The 22,819-nt window shown below is 41.1% G+C and overlaps 1 protein-coding gene across 8 annotated transcripts in view; it reads left to right on the forward strand.

The window, feature by feature from the left end:
• Window positions 1–6,898: 6,898 nt before the first annotated feature.
• Window positions 6,899–22,819, forward strand: part of obscnb (obscurin, cytoskeletal calmodulin and titin-interacting RhoGEF b) — a 59,455-nt gene continuing 43,534 nt past the window's right edge. For 3 of the 8 annotated variants that reach the window (XM_068737588.1, XM_068737591.1, XM_068737589.1), the window contains exons 1-26: window positions 7,731–7,785; window positions 8,236–9,331; window positions 11,064–11,333; window positions 11,507–11,767; window positions 11,976–12,281; window positions 12,379–12,645; window positions 12,824–12,930; window positions 13,362–13,530; window positions 13,976–14,251; window positions 14,349–14,630; window positions 14,902–15,177; window positions 15,270–15,545; window positions 15,668–15,949; window positions 16,743–17,036; window positions 17,421–17,702; window positions 17,919–18,194; window positions 18,286–18,558; window positions 18,649–18,915; window positions 19,011–19,280; window positions 19,371–19,637; window positions 19,799–20,065; window positions 20,192–20,304; window positions 20,406–20,559; window positions 20,654–20,815; window positions 20,925–21,029; window positions 21,994–22,260. In XM_068737588.1, the coding sequence (XP_068593689.1) occupies window positions 7,759–7,785; window positions 8,236–9,331; window positions 11,064–11,333; window positions 11,507–11,767; window positions 11,976–12,281; window positions 12,379–12,645; window positions 12,824–12,930; window positions 13,362–13,530; window positions 13,976–14,251; window positions 14,349–14,630; window positions 14,902–15,177; window positions 15,270–15,545; window positions 15,668–15,949; window positions 16,743–17,036; window positions 17,421–17,702; window positions 17,919–18,194; window positions 18,286–18,558; window positions 18,649–18,915; window positions 19,011–19,280; window positions 19,371–19,637; window positions 19,799–20,065; window positions 20,192–20,304; window positions 20,406–20,559; window positions 20,654–20,815; window positions 20,925–21,029; window positions 21,994–22,260 (6,892 nt within the window). In that variant the 5' untranslated portion in view covers window positions 7,731–7,758. Of the gene's footprint in view, window positions 7,159–7,730; window positions 7,786–8,235; window positions 9,332–11,063; window positions 11,334–11,506; window positions 11,768–11,975; window positions 12,282–12,378; window positions 12,646–12,823; window positions 12,931–13,361; window positions 13,531–13,975; window positions 14,252–14,348; window positions 14,631–14,901; window positions 15,178–15,269; window positions 15,546–15,667; window positions 15,950–16,742; window positions 17,037–17,420; window positions 17,703–17,918; window positions 18,195–18,285; window positions 18,559–18,648; window positions 18,916–19,010; window positions 19,281–19,370; window positions 19,638–19,798; window positions 20,066–20,191; window positions 20,305–20,405; window positions 20,560–20,653; window positions 20,816–20,924; window positions 21,030–21,993; window positions 22,261–22,819 lie in introns of those variants that run through there. The other 5 variants (XM_068737595.1, XM_068737594.1, XM_068737592.1 and 2 more) reach the window with 3 other exon arrangements.

The raw sequence follows: 22,819 nt of genomic DNA on the forward strand, positions 1-22,819 counted from the left end.
CTCTGCGTTTTGTTTTCGGAGGGGCTCGTTGAATAACCACTGTCTCTGCACCTCCGCGCCTCATCCTGTCCCATCAGGCAGACTATGGCATCAGGGAAACCATACGTCTTCCGTCCGATCCATGACGACTTTGTCGCAAACGTGTACAGACAAACTTTAAAGTGTAAAGTGACGGAGGGACACTGTAGTGTAATCGTGGGATCACTGTGTGGAAAAGGCTCATCTCGACTTCTGCTGAGCCTTCAAGTGTTTGTGCATCGAAAAGAGTCACTCGCAGAGGGATGATCTGTGCAGACTGTGTGTCGTAGCTGCCTGAACAATTGTGATCTCCTGAAAAAGATTATTCAATATTTCAAGTTGTGCTGTTGATTTGTAAATACACTTTTGCATCTTAGTTGTCCTTTTAAAAGTCCACATTTTTTTACTATCAGAGCTTATCCTTGAAAATGATACCAAGTATTAATTTGATAAAGAGCTGACTGTACAGGAGCAGAACTACTAAAACACCATGTGTACCTGGCTAAAACACGTCTTTAATCCAGACATACACATGCGTTGATGCTGCTGTCTGTGTTTAGAGGTCCGAAATACAGGTTTTTACTCAGTATTAATGTTGGAGCTGATTTATCAGGACACTACTCCTCATAAACGGGACTGAAATCATGGGCCCCAAATACACGTGGCGTCAAAATCCCAATGCAGATATAAGATGTCTATTTAAGTCTATTTAAGCTGGACACAAAGTCAGCTTTATGCCTTAACACCCATTTAATAACGTCCTAGTTTCCGTATTACCTCAGTGGTGGTGAAGAAAAAAACTATTACTCCAATCAATACCTCTGCAGTGTAAATATATATACAATATGGGGTTCTTTGCAGTGTGCAGATGCATCTTTTAACTGCATTTTGATTTTAATGGCATGTGTAACTGGAATCTGTTCCATTTTCTGTTGTTTGAAGGCGAGCATTGATGTCCCAGAAAACGTGGGAAGGGATCTTTTTTTTTAAAGAACAAAATGGGGGGGGGGGTAAAATCTTTGTGCACATTAGCATTTTGTTTGCATTCTGTTTTCCAAAACGCTCGCATAAAAAAACAAATGGAACTTGATCATAAGGGCTGATTTCAGAGTGTGCGCTGTTGCTTCTGCAGCTTTAGGTTTGAAAGTTTTAGGGCAACAGTTCCTCTGTGTTAGCGTCATACTTTCAAAGTAAGAGCATGAGGAGGAAAAAAAAGCCTTTCCACAGTCTGCATCATTTGTTAGCTTTAGGTTTATTTATTACCTGTTGCCCCCCAGATATTTAAGTGATGTATGTGTACTATTTATTTGGAAAAAAATATTGTTTTGTGAAATGATTTACAGAAATTATTGTTAATGAAAAAAAAAAAATCTAAGTTCCCCCACAAAAAATTGTTAAATTTCTTTTTTAATTGTTGAAATTATGATAAAATGATTTCATGAATGCAAAGATAACATGGCTAGCTGCATGATTTCTAATGTGATTTACACTTACAATAAAGTGGGACTAAATCTGCTTGTCGATTTGGTGCACAAAACAAATCTTTTCACCTAATTTTTATTGCATTCTTCATAGAAAACAGTAATATGTGTATATATATACATATATATACGTGTCATACTTCACAACTGCAAGACTTCAAGGATACAAATGTGTCTTTGTCTTCTCCATGTTTAGAAACGATGTCTGTGGAAGGAATGCTTTTGGACACCTGCATAATTATGCTAACATGATCTCCGAATTTTGCACTGACAGAATATAAACATTTTTTTTAATGTGTGTGTGTGTGTGTGTATATATTTACAATACTTGCATCAGTTACATTTTAGAAACTGCAGGTCTCAAAAGGGACGCTTGAGTCAGTCTCCATCCGGAATGACCTCTCCTCGTTGTTTGTATATAAGCGAAACATCGGCACATGTTGTTTCCGCCGTCGGTCCACAGCGGACCCACCTGGAAATACCGTGGCCGCTCACATACGGTCGCTCTTACCTCTGGTCGGCAAAAGTTTGCCCTGTCGTAGGGACTGTGTGTGTGTGTGTGTGTGTGTGTGTGTGTGTGTGTGTGTGTGTGTGTGTGTGTGTGTGTCTGTCTTTGTCACACTGTTTAATATGCGTACATGAGTGCTGTGGTCACTGTCCATCTTGTGCAGTGAGTTTATGTCGTAGAGACACTGGAGCTCAGCTTTGTGCTGATTTCTTTTGACCGTCTCCACGTATTACACCTCACCGTCATGTTTGTCATTTTGTTTTAATCAGTGCCTTAGTATTAAGGACTTGTAATTGCTCTTTATAGAAGCCATTTCATGTAAAGCATTGGATTTACTTTCACGGATTCAGCAGCACATACTATGTACAGTGTTTTATTTTGGCGGGTCATTGTGTATAGCATCACGTATGTAATGGTTGTGGCTTGTAAGATGAGTCGTTCACTGGTCTTCTCTCAGTCTGTTGCATCCGACAGCACACTTCTTCTTATCGTGGTGTTTCGATTTGCACTGTCCTGAATACCCTAGAGAAGCAGGAGTGTGCCTTTGTAACCGCTGGTGTCATCACAGCCAACCATCTCATCTTACCATGGTTTCTCATCCACTCTACACCAGTCTAACAATCACAGCGACTGGTAACACGGTGCTAAGTTTTCATCCTGAAGTGTTGAATAAGTTTTAAGTTTAGTTTGTCTGTTTGTGACACAGGTTTGTCTGTTTGTTTTTGTTCTGTAAACTAAGAAACACAAGCTGAAAAAAAAAAAAAGAAACATGCCAAAAGAACTTGTTTTCAGCACAGCTTTACTATCCATGTGTTGTGTAGTAGAGACGCAAATAAATCTTCTTCTTTTTTTTGAGTGTTTTTAATCATTTTATGTGTGGTTGATTATGCGATGTTTGTTTGAAATAAAAATATATTTAAATTTTCATTTCATTTGTTTTATGTTTGCGTTGCTGGTTTGAGATTACGATGTGAAACACTTATAAGAGCTGTATGTATCTGACACTGAGATATACTCTGATATATATATATATATATATATAAACTGAGCAGGAAGTTCTTCTAATTCACAACTTGGTCATTCTGATAGTGTTTATTTAGCGTGGCGCAATGATGAAGCAGAGCCAGATAAGTCTTGAGATAATATAGTCACTGTACCTCTGTACTGTGACTAAATAAACCGAAGGATACTCAAAGCTTTGTGTGGGATTTAAAACCAGCTGACTGTAATGACTCCTAGTGGTCGTATCAGAGAAGGCACTGAGGCTGACAGCACTGCAAAGTGTAACATGGCCAACAATACAGACTAAACAATCAACCATCCATGAAAATAATTAACCATCAAAATATGTATGTACCTAATGACGAACACCTAAAAGAGTGATACATAATTTTACAACCATGTGATTTCAATGTGTTTGATTTATTGTGATAAATCAGTAAGCTTTTGAACTCTTCTTCCACCTTCCCTTCCTTGAGGTGCAATAAGAGCTCACTGGTGCAAATCTTTGAAAAAGGAATCGCTCGTGGTCTCTTTCCAGATACAGCTGAGTTCTTTCACCGTTAACATCCAGCCTCTCCTGTGAGTAGCAGAACAAACAACCTTTGGCTCAACTGAAACCCTGCAGTCTAATCCCAGGTTGAATGGTGGGTTCCCTCTATTGTAATATAACTATTTCTTTCTGCATTAGTTACATGTTTTTTGTTTGATTTCTCTTCATGAAGCTGACTTTTGTTTCATGCTTTTTCTGCGTTATCTCACTGCCCTGTGTACCCCTGTGTCCCTACTTATACTCTGTCAATACTGTAAATGCTTTCCACATTGTAAATAAACACCACATGCCTCTATTTTGAGACACACTATTTAGTCTCATCTTGTTTTTTTCCCCCCATGTCTAATTAATTGTTACCATAGTTCAAGTCCTCGTAGCACATTTTAGAGACGTAGACGTCATCTGCTGTTTATTCTTGGCTTTCTGTCCTCGCCGTCACTGACGTTTGTCTCGCTTGTCGTCACGTCTGCCGTGTACATGCTCTTTTGAGGTAACACCCATGTGATACAACCGTGACCTTAATCCTGAAATGCCTAAGAGGTCGGATATTGGAGAGGATGCATTGCAAATGTTTCTGTAAAAAATTGTCTCATCACCAAGACATTTTTTTACTTGCTGCTTAACTGCACAGCCAGGTGCTATGTGCCGGTCTGCTGCCCTCTGCTGTACTTCTCAGGTAAACTCAGGTATTGGTCGAGAATGCCTCAGGAAAGGCAGACCACAGACGGCGCAAAGATGGAGGAGAAAAAAAACAGTTGAAAGGTACATTAAATTACATTTTTATATAAATGGAACAGGCTTTTATTTTTCCCTTATATTACATACAATGTGTGGGTGAATGTGGGACAGACACAAACAAAAGAGTTCTCCATCAATTTGTTTAAATTTTTCTCAGTATGCTTTCAGGAGCATGGAAACCAAACCCAGTAGCCAGTCCAGGATGAAGCAGAGGCAAGCAGCAACAGTGGATTACTGTCTGCTAGAGTTTCGGGAAGTTTAAATCAGGGTGCAGGCGACCTGCTGCTGTCAGTCATTGGGCATTAGGGGAAAGCCCACTCTGGAAGACCAAGAAAATACCATGGAGGCCAAAGAATAGGGAAGAAAGGGGTAAGACTTGTTACCCATTGTTTTATAGAATGGCATTAAATATAATTATGTCTCTAAATATGTGATCAAGTAGGGCATAAGGAAAAATAAATGCCCTGATCTCTAATGATTGCCATGTCATGCTAAACATGTTGTAATCATTGTGAAGATGTCATGGGAGATGCATTTAAAGCACTACTTTGAGGCTATTGTACCCTATGAGGTCATAACTTAATTATGGGCCTGACCAGCCGGGTAAAGCAGCTGTCAACATGGTGGCGGGGAAACACAATGTGTCACAAGCTCAAGCAACTTCAACCACATGTACATTCAATAGAGGTTTAGGCTCAACACACACTGCATACATACGTGTAGGTGGTAGGAAGAAACTGTCCAGGAGAAAGGGAAGGTTATTCAGAAAATGGGCAGTAAGCACAAATACAGACGAGTCAGCAGGCTGTGATCATAGTCTTTGCATGTAATGTTATGCATTGTTATTGTTTAGAAAATGTGATAAATGATATCAGATAGTCTGCTTCCACTGTATGATGGTATGGTTCTAGTGAAACAAGAGAAAAGGACAAAAAAAAGACTTAAAGGAAGACTGACATTTATGGAAATATGATTATTTGTGAGGTACCCACATTCTGATATTAAGCTAATTTATTTATGCTCACTGCACAGATCCAAACAGATGTTAGTGCAGCTGAAAAAGTAGAAGAATAGGGAAGTAGTCCAACCTCTCAACTAGAAAAGCAGGGCAACAATACAATAAGAAGTCTAATGTTACCTTCACATTCAGCAGATTTAAATTGGCTCATCCTTTGGCTCAGCTCGCACTACACACTAAGATGAGCCAAAAGATTATTCATTACTGATAGAGATGGCGAGAGATTGATGTGCAGGTCACACATTTGCATATAGACGACAGGCTCAAAATAACAAGTGAAGTTATAATATAATTGAGTCTGAAGTCATCAATAGTCCTGTATGAGACAATATGCTGGCTGCCTGTGGATCTGGAGGAATCAGTATCTCCTCTGTGTTTTATTGTGTGGAGAAGGCTACAAAATGGTATTTAGACCTTTGTGTGAGGAAATAAAATAATGAAATATACTGAACATATAACTGAATAAATGAAATGTGAAAAATACAAATTTTTACAGACTCGTAGGTGGGAGTGTAGGTGGTATTTTGATGCTAAAACCAGAACCAACCAGAAGGAAATTAGGAAAATGTGGTTAATTATGTGTAATTATATGATTTAAGTGTTGAAAACCAGTGGTGGCACAACTTATACCTTTTACATTATAAAAGTAGCACAGCTACTCTGTAAAATGATTAAAGTACAAGACCGACATTCAAAATATATCGTGCCATATCTAATCAATGACATATTGTATTTGTTTTTATTAGTAAGCATCATTCTAAGGTGGAGGTGAGGCACATTTTGACTGCTTTATATACTGTTGGATAGTTTGATCTACAGCAAAGCAGTGGTGGGAGAAGTACTCAGATCTTTTACTTCACAACCTCTTAAGTAAAAGTAGCAATACCACAATGTAGAAAATCAATTTTTACTTTTTATTACCATCAAAACATACTTAAAGTACCAACAGTAAAAGTGCTCATTGTACAAAATGGCCCATTTCAGAATGTTTATTATATAATTGGATCATATTATATATATTATATACTTTAATGTTGCAGCTGGTACATTTTGTATACTGCTGGATTGCTTAATCTATAATAACACATCATTATTCATATGTTAATTATAATATTTATATGCAAAGTACAAGTAACTAAAGCTGTCAAATAAATGTAGTGGAGTAGGAATAAAGTAACATAAATAAAAAGCAATCAAGTACTTAAGTACATGAGTAAATGTATTTTTCTTAACTCTTAGTAACTCCAGCTGTCAGTTAGTGAAGTAAAAGTATAAAGTAGCATTTACGTTGTTAAACTACTTCAAAATTGTACTTAAGTAGTACAGTACTTGAGTAAATGTACTTGTAACTTTCCACCAGCGCTGAAGGAATCCGCTCCGCACGTGTGACGCATTTTGGTAACTTAAGTAGTCTCTTATTCAGTTGAGTTGTTGTTATGACCTAAGCGTCCGACCTGCAGTGTGCAGCCCAGCAGAGGACAGGCCAGTCTGCTCTTGTTTCCCGACCTCACCAGCAGCCTATCTCCTATCTCCTATCTCCTAACTGTGGGACGAGTCTATTTTGGAAAAAGGAGGCTGCGCAAAAGTAGGCGCGTCAGCTATTTGACATCATGAGGTACCAGAGAAGAAAGAAAAATTAAGTCTCGTCAACCGCCCACCGCAGGAGACTTTGGGGGGGGATGTTCCACCATCCTGGATTTACAACCACTTCATTGGATATTTGAGCACAAAGAAGACATTTTTGGAGTTGGAGCTATCGTTCGGAAATCTTGACGGCACAACTGACGTTTTAGCGCCCATGATTCAGCGCCCGTTTTACCTGAGTAGTGGCTGAAGACTCAAGGTGAAAAAAGTAATTTAAGGCTAAAAAAAAAATAATAATTACGTTACATTAAGAGTTATCACCAGAACTTGACCGTTGTAGCGTATTTTTTTCCCCCATTTATTTCAATTGAAATGCGTACGAGTATCTACGTGATATTCACACCTGTAACGGTTCCAATGACGTTACTGCTTTGAGTTAATAGCTTTGATATTACAACTGTTATTACAAGCGTATGTGCTCCATTTTAGTTTTTGCAGTTTTACACACTGCAAACGATACTAATTGAATTCCAACAGGAGTTGTGAAAGTCTTTTTTAGTTCGGGCAACGTTATAGACTCAGAGAAGTATGTTTGTGAAGTGGAAGCTTTATCAAACAGCTGATATCCCTTTCGCTTCTACAAATGGCAATGGACAGAGACGGGCTCTGACAGCTGAGGTTATTTTTGGGACAGGCAGTTCTAGCGACAGAGGTGACAAAGCTGGCAAATGTCACTCTTTGAGAGGAACATATCAGCTCCATTTGACCTTGTTACAAAGGGGATTCGTTTGTTGTTGTGTTGTTAAACTATTTTCCTATTGAATAAGGCTGCACGGCACGAAGTTAAGTCGTTGTATTGATGAATGTCTGCAGGGCCAGCACAGGGGTGCGTTGACTGACAGTTACTGTAACTGCCTTCCATAAATATGCCTATGTGGATTTATGTCTATTTTCGTAGCATAACATATTTATAGAGCACAGTTAACAGACTGTCACATCTCACAATGGTTTGGGTTCATTTGACAGTGTTTCTTTGTAATTTAATGTGTAACTGGCAACTTTTTTTATTACACAAAATGTGTAGCCCAATTTGTCAAATTCAGTTGTAAAACTGCCATTTATTAATTGAACCCAAATTAGTTACTTGAAAATAATGTTGGTGTTTGGTAGCTAATAGCAAACTATATCAAACTATTAGCTGTTGTTTTGCAAGCTCTGGAAATCATTAGAATGACTTCAACGAATGTGACACGCCCCGTTCAATGTTGCATGTTTTTCTAGTATACCCCGCTCCTGGTGCTGTATTGTGATATTCATCTTTTTTATTTGATTACAGGAACAAACGATGGATAAAAACTTGTTCGGAGGGGTCCCCAGGTTTCTCACCCGCCCAAAGGCGTTCTCGGTGTGTGCAGGCAAGGATGCCACGCTGAGCTGCACCATCGTGGGCAGCCCGACCCCGCTGATCACCTGGGAGAAGGACAAACTGAAGCTGACATCTGGGGGACGCTTCAAAACCGTGGAGGATGGAGATGTGTACCGCCTCACCATCTACGAATTAACGCTGGAGGACAGTGGCCAATTCATGTGCCGGGCCAAAAACAGCGTTGGGGAAGCTTATGCCGCTGTGACCCTCAAAGTGGCCCTGCCGACAGAGATGGCTCAGAGAGCCCCTGCTTTCATCATTAAGCCTTCCTCTACACGTGTAGGTCTGGGAGAAGATGTTGGTTTCCACTGCCGGGTTGTAGCTTACCCTGAGGCCAACTTTGATTGGGAGAAAGATGGGCGCTACTTGGGGGAGACCAACCGTATCAAGATTGTTTCCGACAGTGACAGCAGCATCTTAAAGATCCAAAGTGTGCGTAACCTGGATAGCGGCACCTACACCTGCAGGGCCCAGAACACTGTTGGTCGTTCACACGCTGCAGCGGCTCTTGTCGTAGATGGCCAGGATTCCCGCCAGCTGGCTGCAGACAAAAACACCTCCCTCCTTTCTCACCTACAAAAGCGCAAGGAGGAAATGAAGAAGGACATCACCATCTATCGCAACGAAGACAGCAGATCCTTCGTTTCCTCCTCCTCCAACACCAACGTCGCAGATAGTTCCAGGTCTCAGAGTCAGGAACACGAGCTGAGGGCATCGGCGCTGGCAAAGCTGCCCAAAGGTGTGTTCACCCGTACCTGCACGGTGACTGAAGGCAAGCATGCCAAGCTCAGCTGCTTCGTGACGGGTCACCCTAAACCCCACATCATCTGGAGGAAGGATGGAACAAACATCAGCGAGGGCCGCAGGCATGTCATTTATGAGGACCACGCTGAGAACTTCATCCTCAAGATCCTGTACTGCAAGCAGAGCGATAACGGTCTCTACACCTGCAATGCAACCAATATGGCTGGCCAGACCTACAGCGCCGTGTTGGTAACGGTCAAAGGTAAGATGGGCATGTGTTAAGAAAATGCTACTGTCAGTACAGTCAGTGATGCATTTGTACACACATTTAAGAGAATCCTCTACGTCATTTCAGACGTGGTCATGAATTATACATCATCTTGTCAGCACATATAACATCACTCTGGACCACTATATTCTGCATTTACAGCATATGTAATAGGACTGACATGATTACAGGATTTCATTGATATTAACAAGTCCCATGAAAACCAGCAATGAGTCTTTCCAAGACCCCAGCCCCTGAGTCATTTCCTAAAATGGCTGGGCACTGTAGTTTTTAGCAAACATTACTCAAACAGGACTATATTGAGCTGTACATTCATACCCATTTGGTGCTCTACAGAGTATTTATAACACCAGGATGGTGTATGTGGGATTTACTCAAAATAAACTACAGTGCCACAGTGAAGAAACGTGTCACCCAGTGCATAAATGTGGCTCATTTATGTGTTATGTGTTTAATGGCAATAGCAATGGAGGTATATGGCACAGAGGAATAAGCTATGTTAGAAGGATACACTCATTTTTTTGGCAACTGCACTACTGTACGTGTTCAAATCAATATGCCAAAGCCTCATTTAAACCTCCCAAAATGCGTGTGGCATTTCACAACAAGGTTGAGTTCTGGCTCAACCTCTGAAGTAGGGTGTTGAGTTGCATCTATTTTCTGCTGGTGATGAGTAGTTCACAGATGCTAAGATGGTCGGTCACTCACTGGAGCACATTTGCACCAGTGTTAGCGAGACTTCCCTTGCAAAGAAATTGGCCCAAGGGATGAAACCGTTGGGTTGTAGATTTCTGTCGGTATGTCCGATAATGTGCTACTGATGTGCAGCTCATTGCTGGTGCAGGAAACCGGACACCTCTGATGTTTCCCTTGCAGGTTGTTAGTTTGCAGAGTGGTTGCACGACCACTAATACATTTTCTAATAAATACACAAAATACTGCATGGAATAAGAAAAATACAACACATAAAAAAGAAAAACAACGAATAAGCCTACAGAGAATTGTCACTTCTGATATACTACTAGAATAACAACGGACATAGGAGTTTAGCATGTACTGCATATCCTCAAAGCTTGTGACTAAATTACAAGATAAAGTGCTTTAGGAGCCACGCTGTATCTCACCGACTTTAATTCTCCCAAGTGTATGACCAGTGTTTTTTTGCAACCTGATATTCTCAAAGTAAAAATATTCAACTGCCAAGCTAAAAACAGCTCCCTTGCCCTTTGGATTGAAGATTGCAGGATATATTTTAATGTAAATATTGCATTTATTTTACTGAACCCAGTGGACTTCACCCATAACTCACAATGGAGTGCCACGTGTTTCACCACTTGATTCCTAAACTGTTGGCTTGGATCCAAACGTATGGATATGGGTCCAGCTTGAAACTGTAACCATCATTTGTGGTGCAGAGCACTGAGAAATAGGGGAAAGGTGTACTCTGCAACCTCAAAATAGTGGGTGTGAAGTATATTGAAACCTTCAGTTAACATTAAACAAAGTCATGTAAATACAAACAAATATCAGTATCAAGTTTTTGGTGCTCCAAAAAAAAATATGTCCAATCTCTCTTTCAATACTACACTAGCCTGAACTAGAGATGAAGGGGAAATTACTGTAGAACGTTTGTAAAATGGTTGATTTTAAAGTACTGCATTTTGTAGTTCATAGACTAACATATGCATATTTGTCATTGTGTCAGAGCCTAAGGTGCCATTCAGGAGGAAGCTTCAGGATGTGGAGGTTCAAGAGAAAACGTCAGCCACACTGATGTGTGAGGTGCCCGTTAGTGCCACCCAGGCCAACTGGTTCATGGAGGAAACACGGCTGCAGCAAAGCACCAAATATTACATAGAGCAGGAAGGCACCCTTCGACGTCTCACCATACACAATGTCACCACCAACGACGATGGTGTTTACATCTGCGAGATGAAAGAGGGCAGTCGCACTGTGGCTGAGCTCACTGTCCTGGGTATGGTTGAAGCATTTTGTCTTTATTTCCTAATAAATATTATGTACAGGCATGACTAGTAATTAATATGGCCTTCTTAAAATTATGCTAAAAGTTGAAACAGCCAGTCAAGGTGTCCACGATGCCGCAGAATGTGTTTCTTTATGTAACGTCTGCTTCCTCTCATATCCCAGGCAACATAACTAAGAAACTTCCCCGGAGGACAGTGGTCCCTGTCAGCGACACCGTCATCTTCTGTGTGGAGCTGGAGCATCCCTTCCCAGATGCGTACTGGACCCGCAATGGAGAGAAATTGAAGGAAGATTCCCGTATTTCCATTGCGTGCGTGCTCAGACAATACACACTCACAATTAGAGATTGCCAGGCAGATGACTCGGGAGAGGTGGCCTTTGTGGCTGGAGACTGCAAGACCTCCACTCGATTCTCTGTCACCGGTGAGGATGATACCTGGGTCTAGTTCACATTTATTGCGTTTGTTCTGACTTGCTTGCATCATTTTCAGGATCGTCAACTATGAAATTAAAACCCAGGTTGTAAAAAAGAAATTTAATATTTCTATAATCTTTCTTTTGATTTCCTACAATCACACAGTGCTTGTATGATCATAAAAAAACAGCATGGTCCTCACTCTTTCTGCTCTAGCTGCGAGGAAGCATCCTCCCGATCCCCCAGTCGATGCCGTGGTGCAGAAGAAGACTGAATCATCCGTCACCATTCAGTGGTCTCCTCCAGACAGCGACCGCCCTGTACCCATCAAGAGCTACACAGTGGAGAAGAGGAAGATTGGCACTCAGACATGGCAGAGGTGCAACGCTGGGGAAACCATTGTTTCCACGGAGATCACCGTCTGCAGCTTCACAGAAGAAGCCACCTACCAGTTCCGTATCTCTGCTGTGAATGACTTCGGCCAAAGTCCCTACCTGGAGGTGCCTGGAAGCTTCTTCCTAGGTAGGACTGATGTCTCTGTGGCATTTGTATTTATGTGTTGTTCTTGAATGCATTCAAGTGTTCTTTTTCTCATTTCTGGTTTGCCTGATGTCTCCAGAACCCAGTGCTGAGATCAAGAAAGGCCTGATGAACAGCGTTGCGTTCTCTGGTGAGGAGTTCTCTATCTCCGTGGATCTGTCCGCTGTTTGTTCTGGCTTCTGGTCTCTAAATGGCCGCGTCCTGCGCAGTGGAGCAGACTACCTCATCACCAGGTCCAAGAGCTCGCACACTCTGCTCATCCGTGTCGTGACCATGGAAATGAACGGAGCTGAGCTCAAGTTTGTGGGTGGAGGCTCGCAAAGCAGTTGCATCTTATCTGTGAAGGGTATGCATCTCATACTGTAGTCAGTTACTATCCACAGAGAAAAATACTCTCAATCATGTACATTTGCTTTTCTACATTAAAACCTTTATTGTTTTGAATTAAATGGCATTGGTATTTAATGTGATTCTTTGCAATAGCAATATAATAAAGCCGTCTAACATGGAAACTGTATTTTTAGTTCCTCCTGTTAGGTTCACCAACAAGTCAGATGTGCTGGAGGTGGTGATCTGCAGTGCCCAAGCTACTGCTCAGCTGACTGCTGAGGTGTCGGGTTACGATGCACAGGTTTGTGATGGAAACATACATGTACCTGTTACTTTACAAGTATGCAGGGATAGAAAACAATCACTATACGTTGTGTAATTGAGTAGGTTTTTTTCTCTGCTATTTGAAGTCTACTCTAAAATCTTCTTTTTGAGGAAGCATTGTACTTTGTACCTCCAGTTGTAATTCTAGAGGGATATTTCATATTAGTTGGTAGGGGGTATTCATAGGGAGATGAATTGAGTCAGTCAGTGTGCAACATCATATTTCATGTTACTGTTACACAAGGAGACACTTTTGTATTTGGGAACTTGTTAGCACAAGTAATCCTACTTGGCAATACTTAAGTATCAGTAGTTCTACTTGAGAATAATATTCAAGCACTCTTTTAATTATACATTTTATTTTACTTTATCATGCCTATTTTGGCAATCTGTTCTCTGTGTCTTCAGGTGGTTTGGATGAGGAATGGGCGGGAGGTGAAAATGGGAAAGAAGTATGAATATATGATCATCGACCGCAAGCGGATCCTTATGGTACACAATGTTACCGAGGAAGATGTTGGCATCTACGAGTGTGTTTTATCCGACGACAGAATGGCCCTGCAACTCGCTCTTAAAGGTACGCTCATCAAAAAAGTAGTTTAACTTCATCGCAGAGCAAAGCCGGTGCAAATATGATAGCGTAAAGGGAACTGGGCTCCGTGTGTGCGACAAGTATATTCTCAATGCAGACAGTTTGTCTCGTGTGATATACTGAAATGTGACCTGCTCTGATGGCTGCAAGCATATGCTCATGAGCCATCAAATAGAGGAAAGAGCTATTTGTCACCATGTAGTCAACGCCAGGGTTACTGTGCTACACTGAGTCAGGCTCTTTCCATACATGAGCTGTAACGAACATAAAGATATATATTGGTAAAGGGCTTTAAATTATTGTGACAAAGATTTTACGTGTACTCCTCTCTCATTCGCTAACACACATATTATTTGCATGAAATCAACTGAAATAACTTCCCAAATATTAAATGAAAAGCTCATGAATTTTCATCTCTTTTTCTCTTAAGATGAACCTGCCAAATTTCTGAACAAAGCCAGAGGAACTGTGGGAATGTCATCGACCCTTAAAGGAGATCTTGAGCTGAGCTGTGAGGTATCTCCTGCCAGCGCGGCCGTTGTGTGGAGAAAAGATCAAGTGGAGATCACTGAGGACCAAAGAACTACCTTCATCTCCAAAGGGACTCAAAGGAAACTCACCATCAAGAACGCCAAGAAAAGTGACGAAGGACATTACTCCTGCGAGACAGCAGCTGACAAAATCACATTCCAGGTCAAGATAAAAGGTACGATTGCTTTTGCACTACTATTCAATGCTTTACTGCACATCACAGATTGTTATTACGATATGATATAAATTTCTTTACCTTATTTTGTTCTCAGAAACTCAAGCCGTAACTGCCTTCTCCAACAAGGAGTCAGTCCAGAAGGAGGTGAACGCTACTCTCTCCCAGAAGGCCACTCTTAGTTGCAGTGTTTCGGATAGCAAGACAGAAGTGAAATGGTATAGAGACGGCAAGATGTTGATATCCAGTAGGACAATATACTCAGAAGTAAAAGGCAATACTCGTCAGCTGGTGTTTGAAAAGGTGGAGAAGAGGGATGCTGGAGAGTATACATGCGAAGCCGGAGGGGATAAGTTGGTCTTCAAGATATTTGTGTCAGGTAGGACTGCTCGATTGATTAATTGATATATTGATAATATTTTAGGTTCAAATCAATTGTTTATGAGCTGCTGCATGAAAGTGATTTGAGTAAAGGGTTTTAGAGTTTAGTTGCTTCACATTTAATTCACGTTTATCTGACAAATGAGGTTCAAATATTGAATGATGCCTTGAAGAATGCATAGATTAGGTGTCTCTTATATGTTTCAGTCATTGGTGATCTTAAACGGTGCTCATAATAACACTGTATTTCTCGTTTACGCTACCCTCAGAGGCCCAGTCAGCCTTCTCCAACAAGGACTCAGTCCAGAAGGAGGTGAAAGCTACTCTCTCCCAGAAGGCCTCTCTGAGCTGTGAGGTAGCTGACACCAAGACAGAGGTGAAATGGTACAAGGATGGCAAACTGCTGAGTACCAGTAAGGCAATCCATACTGAGTCCAAAGGAAAGAGTCGCCAGCTGTTGATAGACAGCGTAGAGAAGAAGGATGCTGGAGAGTACATGTGTGAGGCGGGGACTGAGAAGCTGGCTTTTAAGATGCATGTAGCAGGTATGGGAAGGTGGATTTTCAAAACAACAATACTATTACTAATTGGATGTTTATTGGATCTGATATTTTCTCTGTCATACCTCCTCCATCAGAGGCCCAGTCAACCGTCTCCAACAAGGAGTCAGTCCAGAAGGAGGTGAAAGCTACTCTCTCCCAGAAAGCCACTCTGAGTTGGGAAGTTTCTGATTCCAAAACAGAGGTGAAATGGTTCAAGGATGGCAAACTGCTGGCCACCAGTAAGGCAATCCATACTGAGTCCAAAGGAAAGAGTCGCCAGCTGTTGATAGACAGCGTAGAGAAGAAGGATGTGGGAGAGTACATCTGTGAGGCGGGGACTGAGAAGCTGGTCTTCAAACTCCAGGTGGCAGGTGGGGCACAGGACTGAACTGGCTCACAGTATTTCTGTTGATTTATGTACTTTATTGCAGATGTTAACATATCAAAGGTCAAGTAAAAAGTTTGTAATCCGCATTCATTGTCTCCTCCACAGACACACAGGTCCAGTCTGCATTCTCTAACAAGGAGTCAGTCCAGAAGGAGGTGAAAGCCACTCTCTCCCAGAAGGCCTCTCTGAGTTGTGAGGTAGCTGACACCAAGACAGAGGTGAAATGGTATAAAGATGGCAAACTGCTGAGTACCAGTAAAGCAATCCATACTGAGTCTAAAGGAAAGAGTCGCCAGCTGTTGATAGACAGTGTGGAGAAGAAGGATGCTGGAGAGTACATGTGTGAAGCTGGGACTGAGAAGCTGGCTTTTAAATTACAAGTGGAAGGTAAGGAGAACTTAGTATGTTTAATAAATACTAAACATTTATTTCATTGTTTGCTTTTTGAGGACATAGCATGTAAAACACAAGTCCTAAATGCATTTTAGGTAAACGTAGTTGAATGACTCGCTCATACAAAGTTGATTACGTTGTAATTAATCTAATTCTGATGTGAAAATATTTAGAAGAAACGGTTTGATTAATTAACACTGTACATTCAAAATGTTGTCTTAGGCTAGCTTCTTTAAATAAAAACTGGTGGACATTTTGTGTTTTCTATTTGTGTCTGTGGTCTCCTCTGATTACGGATGTCACAGTGAATTCTGGCTGGATTGTTGTTTGCTTCAGTTATGAGATATTTTGCCTTGTTTAAAGATCTATAATCCAATATTTACTTGGCATTAGATGGCAATTTAAATTATGTGAATATTTTGGGTGTGGTTGCTTGTACGGACTACTGAACTTCGTGCTTTGACTTTTGAATCATTTGTTTGCTGAGGCAACTCTGCTGTCTTGTGGTTCGGTTGTTTGTCAGTTCCTGGTCAGAGATTTGGTCTTTTCCTTTTTTTAATGGATTGTTTGCGATACCTTTATTGTGCTCCTCTCTGTGTCGACTTGCTTTATGACTTCAAAGTATGTTGTTGTGTCTTTTGACATGCTTTAATACAGCGTAGTGCTCTGTGTGCATTTTGTCTGTAAGGTTTCGTTGTGTTTTCCCAGTCAATCCAAAGTGGTGTGTGTATTGTGGAATATGGTCAAGTCCTTTTTTGTATGGGTGATTGTACTGCCACCTTTACAGGTGCTCCTACAGAAGTCCAGGCTAAATCCGCTTTCCTCAACAAAGAGTCATTCCAAAAGGAAGTGAACGCTACTCTCTCCCAGAAGGCCACTCTGAGCTGTGAGGTAGTTGATAACAAGACAGAGGTGAAATGGTACAAGGATGGCAAACTGCTGAGTACCAGCAGAGCAGTTCACATGGAATCAAAGGGCCAGATTCGTCAGCTGTTGATCGACAGCGTAGAGAAGAAAGATGCAGGAGAATACGTCTGTGAAGTGGGAACACAAAAACTGGCATTTAAAGTACAGGTGACAGGTATGAGAAACCAGAGGGAATATATATGTGATTTGTACGTGTTGTTAAACAGCTGGCGTCGAGGGTTTGACTTTTTAGTTTTGCTTAACTACTGTTTTGGGTTTTATTGAGAATGTTGCAGTATCTTGGTATCGCAAATGTTTGCGATGACCATTGTGCTTTTTTGTTGTTTTATTTATGTAGCCACACAATACACTTTGCTCGTCTTGGCTGCACATTTGTCCACTTTAGTTCATCTCTGTCAATGTGTTGATGTTAAGCACATTTTGATGGTTATATTTTGGCTTGTATCATATTGACACAAAAGTTTCGCAATATATTTAATGAGTTGTAGTGAGACGAAAGGGGGGCAACATCATGACATTCTCTATTCCTATTTTGTAGAGATCCAATCCAAGTCAGCCTTCTCTAACAAGGACTCAGTCCAGAAGGAGGTGAAAGCTACTCTCTCCCAGAAGGCCACTCTGAGCTGTGAGGTAGCTGACACCAAGACAGAGGTGAAATGGTTCAAGGATGGCAAACTGTTGACTTCCAGCAAGACAATCCATACTGAGTCCAAAGGAAAGAGTCGCCAGCTGGTGATCGATAGTGTGGAGAAGAAGGATGCTGGAGAGTACATGTGTGAGGCGGGGACTGAGAAGTTGGCTTTCAAGATACAGGTGGCAGGTAGGAGGAATAAGATGGCACTAGTACTTTTGAGAGTATGCAAATTTAATTTGTCTTATTTGTTTTGTAGAATTGTGTATTTAATCTATTGTGTTCCCCTGTTTGCATTCAATCATTAAGTCTGCTCATTGCAGCTGACATGTTTTGGCTTTGTCCATGCATTTCTAGTTGATTTGTTCTTACTTTTGTTTTGTTATGTTTTCCTTTGCCCTGAAGAAGCCCCGGCTGGCTTCTCTAACAAGGAGTCAGTCCAGAAGGAGGTGAAAGCTATGGTCTCCCAGAAGGCCACTCTGAGCTGTGAGGTTTCTGATTCCAAGACAGCGGTGAAATGGTTCAAGGATGGCAAACTGTTGACTTCCAGCAAAGCCGTCCACATGGAGTCAAAGGGCAAGAGTTGTGAGCTGGTGATAGAAAAAATGGATAAAAAAGATGTTGGAGAATACACATGTGAGGCTGGAACAGAAAAGCTGGTATTTAAGGTGCAGATGACAGGTAATATATATTTAAAATATTAAAAAAATTCCAACAAGATTGATAATTCTCTGCACAAATAATTTAAAACTAAACTCTTACTTCTCTTTAGATGCAGCTGTCAAGTTCCAGAAGAAGCTTGTCAAGGACACATGTGTTGTTCAAGCTAGTGAAAAAGTAGTTCTGACCACCGAGCTGACCACAGAGAGTGGTAGTGTGAGATGGTTTAGAGATGGTGCGGAGCTGAAGGAGGGCAGCAAGTACGAAATGAAAAAAGAGGGCCTTTCTCGCACCCTGGTAGTAAAATCCTCAGAATCCAAAGACAGTGGAACATACTCCTGTCAAACTGCTGATGACAAACTAGACTTCAAAGTTCAAGTTAAAGGCAAGTCACAGAAATGTTAAAACAATATGATAATTGATAGTTGATTGACATATTGGGTTTTGATGTCTAACATTCATGTTTTCATTCCAGATTCAGCTTTGAAGTTTGTTGTCCCTTTGAAACTTGCTACGGTGGAGTTGGGAGGCACACTGAGCCTGATGTGTGAACTGAATCAAGCCTCAGGGGATGTTGTCTGGCAGCATGATGGGCGTGAAATTAAACCTGGAGGCAGGTACTGTGTGAGGACAGATGGTGCTAAGCGGGTTCTCACTGTGACTGGCATGACTAAAGAAGATGAAGGACAATACAGCTGTGAATGTAGAAATGACAAGACGTCTGCTAAAGTCTCTTCAACAGGTAATTCATTGTTTACTCAAAACATTCAAAGTATCAGGGTAGGAACTTTTTCTTCATATCAGTCCGTTTCATTTGATGTCACGCATTCCTTGCAGCACCCAGACTAGTGAGGCTGACCACAAAACTGAACAACGTGGCTGCAATGGAGGGAAAAGACGCCATTTTCAAGTGCGCCGTCAACCCAGCGGACGTCAACGTTAAATGGTTCCACAACAACATACCCGCCACTGCTGGGCCCAAGTATAAGATAGAGCGTGGTGGCAGCAGTCACTCACTCACCATCACCTCTGTCACCCAAAAAGATGCTGGAGAGATTAGCGTCGATGCAGAAGGCAAAAGCTGCAAAGCTTCCCTGCAAGTGCAGCGTAAGAACATGCATTTAAAATATCATTCTTAAGTATGTTAAGTAATGTGATTTCCTCATTGACTTTGACATTTCTTTGCGCCCTAATTAGATGAGCCTGTGACATTTAAGAAAAAGCTAGAAAACCTGACAGTGGAGGAGCAGAGTGAAGTGAAGCTGGAGGTGGAGCTCAGTAAGCCGTCAGATGAAGTGAGGTGGATGAAGAACTGCGTCGTGCTGCAGCCTGCAGGAAACATGCAGGTTCGGGTAGACGGAGCTAAGCAGGCTCTGGTCTTCAAGAGTGTGACTTATGCTGACCGGGGCATCTACTCCTGTGAAACTCTGGATGACAAAACCCAGGCCAAGCTCAACGTGGAGAGTAAGACCGATCCACAATCACATGTTTAGGATACAAAATACAGTATTTCAGTACATATCTATAAAGTCATTCTCCAGTAATGTGTGTTTGGGTTTGGACATACATTTGGAGTGACAAAAACCTTGCTTGCCTGTTCACACTTTTTGTCCTCCTCCCTTCAGTGAAGAAGATCCAGGTTATAAAGGGGCTAACGGAAACCAAGGCACATGAGACAGAGACGGTGACTCTTGAGGTAGAACTGAGCCAGGCTGATGTTGAAGGCTCCTGGATCAGGGATGGGGCCAAGTTAAAGTCAGGGGCGAACTGCCGTATCACAGCTCTGGGAAAGAAGCATGCCTTAACGTTGTCCAATCTCAAGAGGGAGGATGCGGGAACTATTGCCTTCCAAGCAGAGGGAGTACATAGTTCTGGCAAACTGATTATCACAGGTAAGGGCTGCTTCCTGTCAGTCACCAAATTGGAGGGTCTTAGGCGCTATTTTTGTGCAGCACCCATTCTGCTACAAACGTTATCATTTAGTCACTATTTAACCAACATGTGTGTTGATTCTACAGAACCTCCTGCTATGATCTCCAAGCCCATCATGGATATCAGTGTTCCTGTGAAGGAGAAGGTTACCTTTGAATGCGAAGTGTCCAGAACAAATGCAGATGTTAAATGGTTCAAGGTGAGAAATTATTATTTGGATTACTGTCTGCAGTGTGAAATAAGATTTGTGCAAAGTGTAATGTACATATATAACCTTTTGAAAAAATGATTATTCTTCAGGATGATGTGGAACTGAAACTGGGTAAGAGTTTTGGCATCCATTCCTTGGGCCGAAAGCGTACTTTGGTCATCAACAAATGCACCCCTGAAGATGCAGGCACTTACATCTGCCGCACTACTGATGATAACACCGCCGCCAAGCTCACCGTTAATGGTAATTATTAATGATGTCATGAAGCACACAAATCATTCAGGTACCAAACTGATTTCCAGTATATTGAAACGTCTTCAAAATATTTCCCCTGCAGCCAGAGATGTTAAGATTGTTAAGAAGCTGGAGGATGTTGAAGTGATGGAGAAGGAGAGTGCTGCATTCGTCTGTGAAATCTCACATGATGAAGTGGAGTGCCAGTGGTACAAAGGAAGTATCAAACTCAAAGTCGGTGACAACATCAAGATGAGACAAGAGGGTAAGTTCTCAAGAAAGTAGTACACCAATGTATACACCTGTATATTCGTGCAGCTTTATATAGTTGCCTGAATAATGATCATCTACAAGCTGTCCATTTCTTGTTCCAGGCAGAACCTATATACTGCTGTTTAAGACCGTCACCCCAGAAGATATGGGTGAGATTAAATTCACAGCTGACAAAGCCTCTTCAACTGCAAAACTGAAAGTGAAAGGTAAACGAGTCAATGAGTATGCACCTTATATTACTGCATGGATTAGCTAACCCGTATGTTACAATGTTCAGATGTGGTTGCAAATGGATTATTTCTACTCACTATGACAAAAGCTGTTAGAAAGTTGCAAATTATGTAAAACCTAATATTTTAAACCTTATTTCTCTCTAAATTAAAAACAATTTGGCTACTGTAAACATATGATTATGCTTTACAGAAGACTGTATGTATCAACAATTTCCTGGATGATTTGATAAATTGACCTGAACATTTCAACTGGTTTAGTGAGCTAAATGTAAAAGGTCACACTAAAGTTAGACGAAATGTTGTTTTGCTAAAAGAATAAACACAATGCATCATCCTGACAATATTGATGAGATGGAAAATCCACTTGCAATTCACATGGACATTGTTATGCCTCATTGAGGCCTGATGGCAAAAGGAAAAACAACTGGTATGGTGTTTTAGCTCAGGTTTAGGATTATTTTCAAGGGGTTTTGTAATAGCTGTCTGTCGTGATCGAATGTTGGTCTGTACAATGGTCTACAGAGAAGACGTCATTGTTTTAGTGGTTTTGGACATTTAGTGATTGGAAATCTCCAGGAGTGTAAGAAAAAATATATATATATATCTGTCAAAATTATGTTAGAGGCACAATCTGTGACAGATAAAATTCTCAGTCGACCATAAGTTATGTCAACACTTGCGTGACTGGCACACAGTACGTCCAATTTAATGTAATGCCATTACAAAATGAATGCGGTCTGCTTTATCTTTTGCAAAACAATGCTGCAGCTGTTGCTTATTAGCTCTGTTTGCTTTGGCACTATCTGGCATATTTTAATTATTAGGCTTTGCCTGTCCTATATTGTGCTTTGGCAGGGGCTTTGGCATTAATAGCATTTAATCTTCCTTTGTGGCATACATGATAGTATTCATTGATTCAGTGTTAATGTTACTGTAGAGCTGCCCATGAAGTTTGTGAAGAAACTCAGGGATAAGATAGCGATGTATAAGCATCGTGGTCATCTTGAATGCCAAGTGTCGCGTGCCAGCGCAAAGGTGAAGTGGTACAAGAACAAGATGGAGATCAAACATGGCAAGAAATACGAGATCAAAAGTGAAAATGTGTACCGAAATCTCATCATCAACGATGTGGGCTCTGGGGACGAAGACACCTATACCTGTGACGGCACTGATGACAAGACAACCTGTAAACTACTTGTAGAAGGTAACATCACGGGAGATGACATACGTTGATTGCGTGTCATGATTCTCAATTGTAGGGTATTTATGTACAGTATATTACTGTATTTTACTGTGTATATTGTATATATACATACTCAAAGTGTTTACAAGCCATCAGACTCTTAGTCAATGAGGTAGCTGTCTGTACCTATCTATCTATCTATCTATCTATCTATCTATCTATCTATCTATCTATCTATCTATCTATCCATCCATCCATCCATCCATCCATCCATCCATCCATCCATCCATCCATCCATCCATCCATCCATCCATCCATCCATCCATTGCGTGGCCATTTTGGGACACGCCTGACCTACTAAATACTAAAATGAATGTCCCATAGTAATTGGTATTTCAAATTATGTGTGCAAGAAACTAACTAAATTGTACTGCAGTTGTAGTGGCCCACGCAGGTGTATTCAGTCATTCTGATTGAGTAGAACTATGTGAGGTTATTACAGTCAAGTCCATGGACAAAGTAGTGTGCTGTGGTCCTTAACTATAAATCAACATTACCTTTATTTGATGAAATCATATCC

This window comes from Cebidichthys violaceus, unplaced genomic scaffold (genome assembly GCF_023349555.1).
Source record: "Cebidichthys violaceus isolate CVI_PGR_0920_01 unplaced genomic scaffold, fCebVio1.0.p SCAF_8, whole genome shotgun sequence".
NCBI classification, from domain to species: domain Eukaryota; kingdom Metazoa; phylum Chordata; class Actinopteri; order Perciformes; family Stichaeidae; genus Cebidichthys; species Cebidichthys violaceus.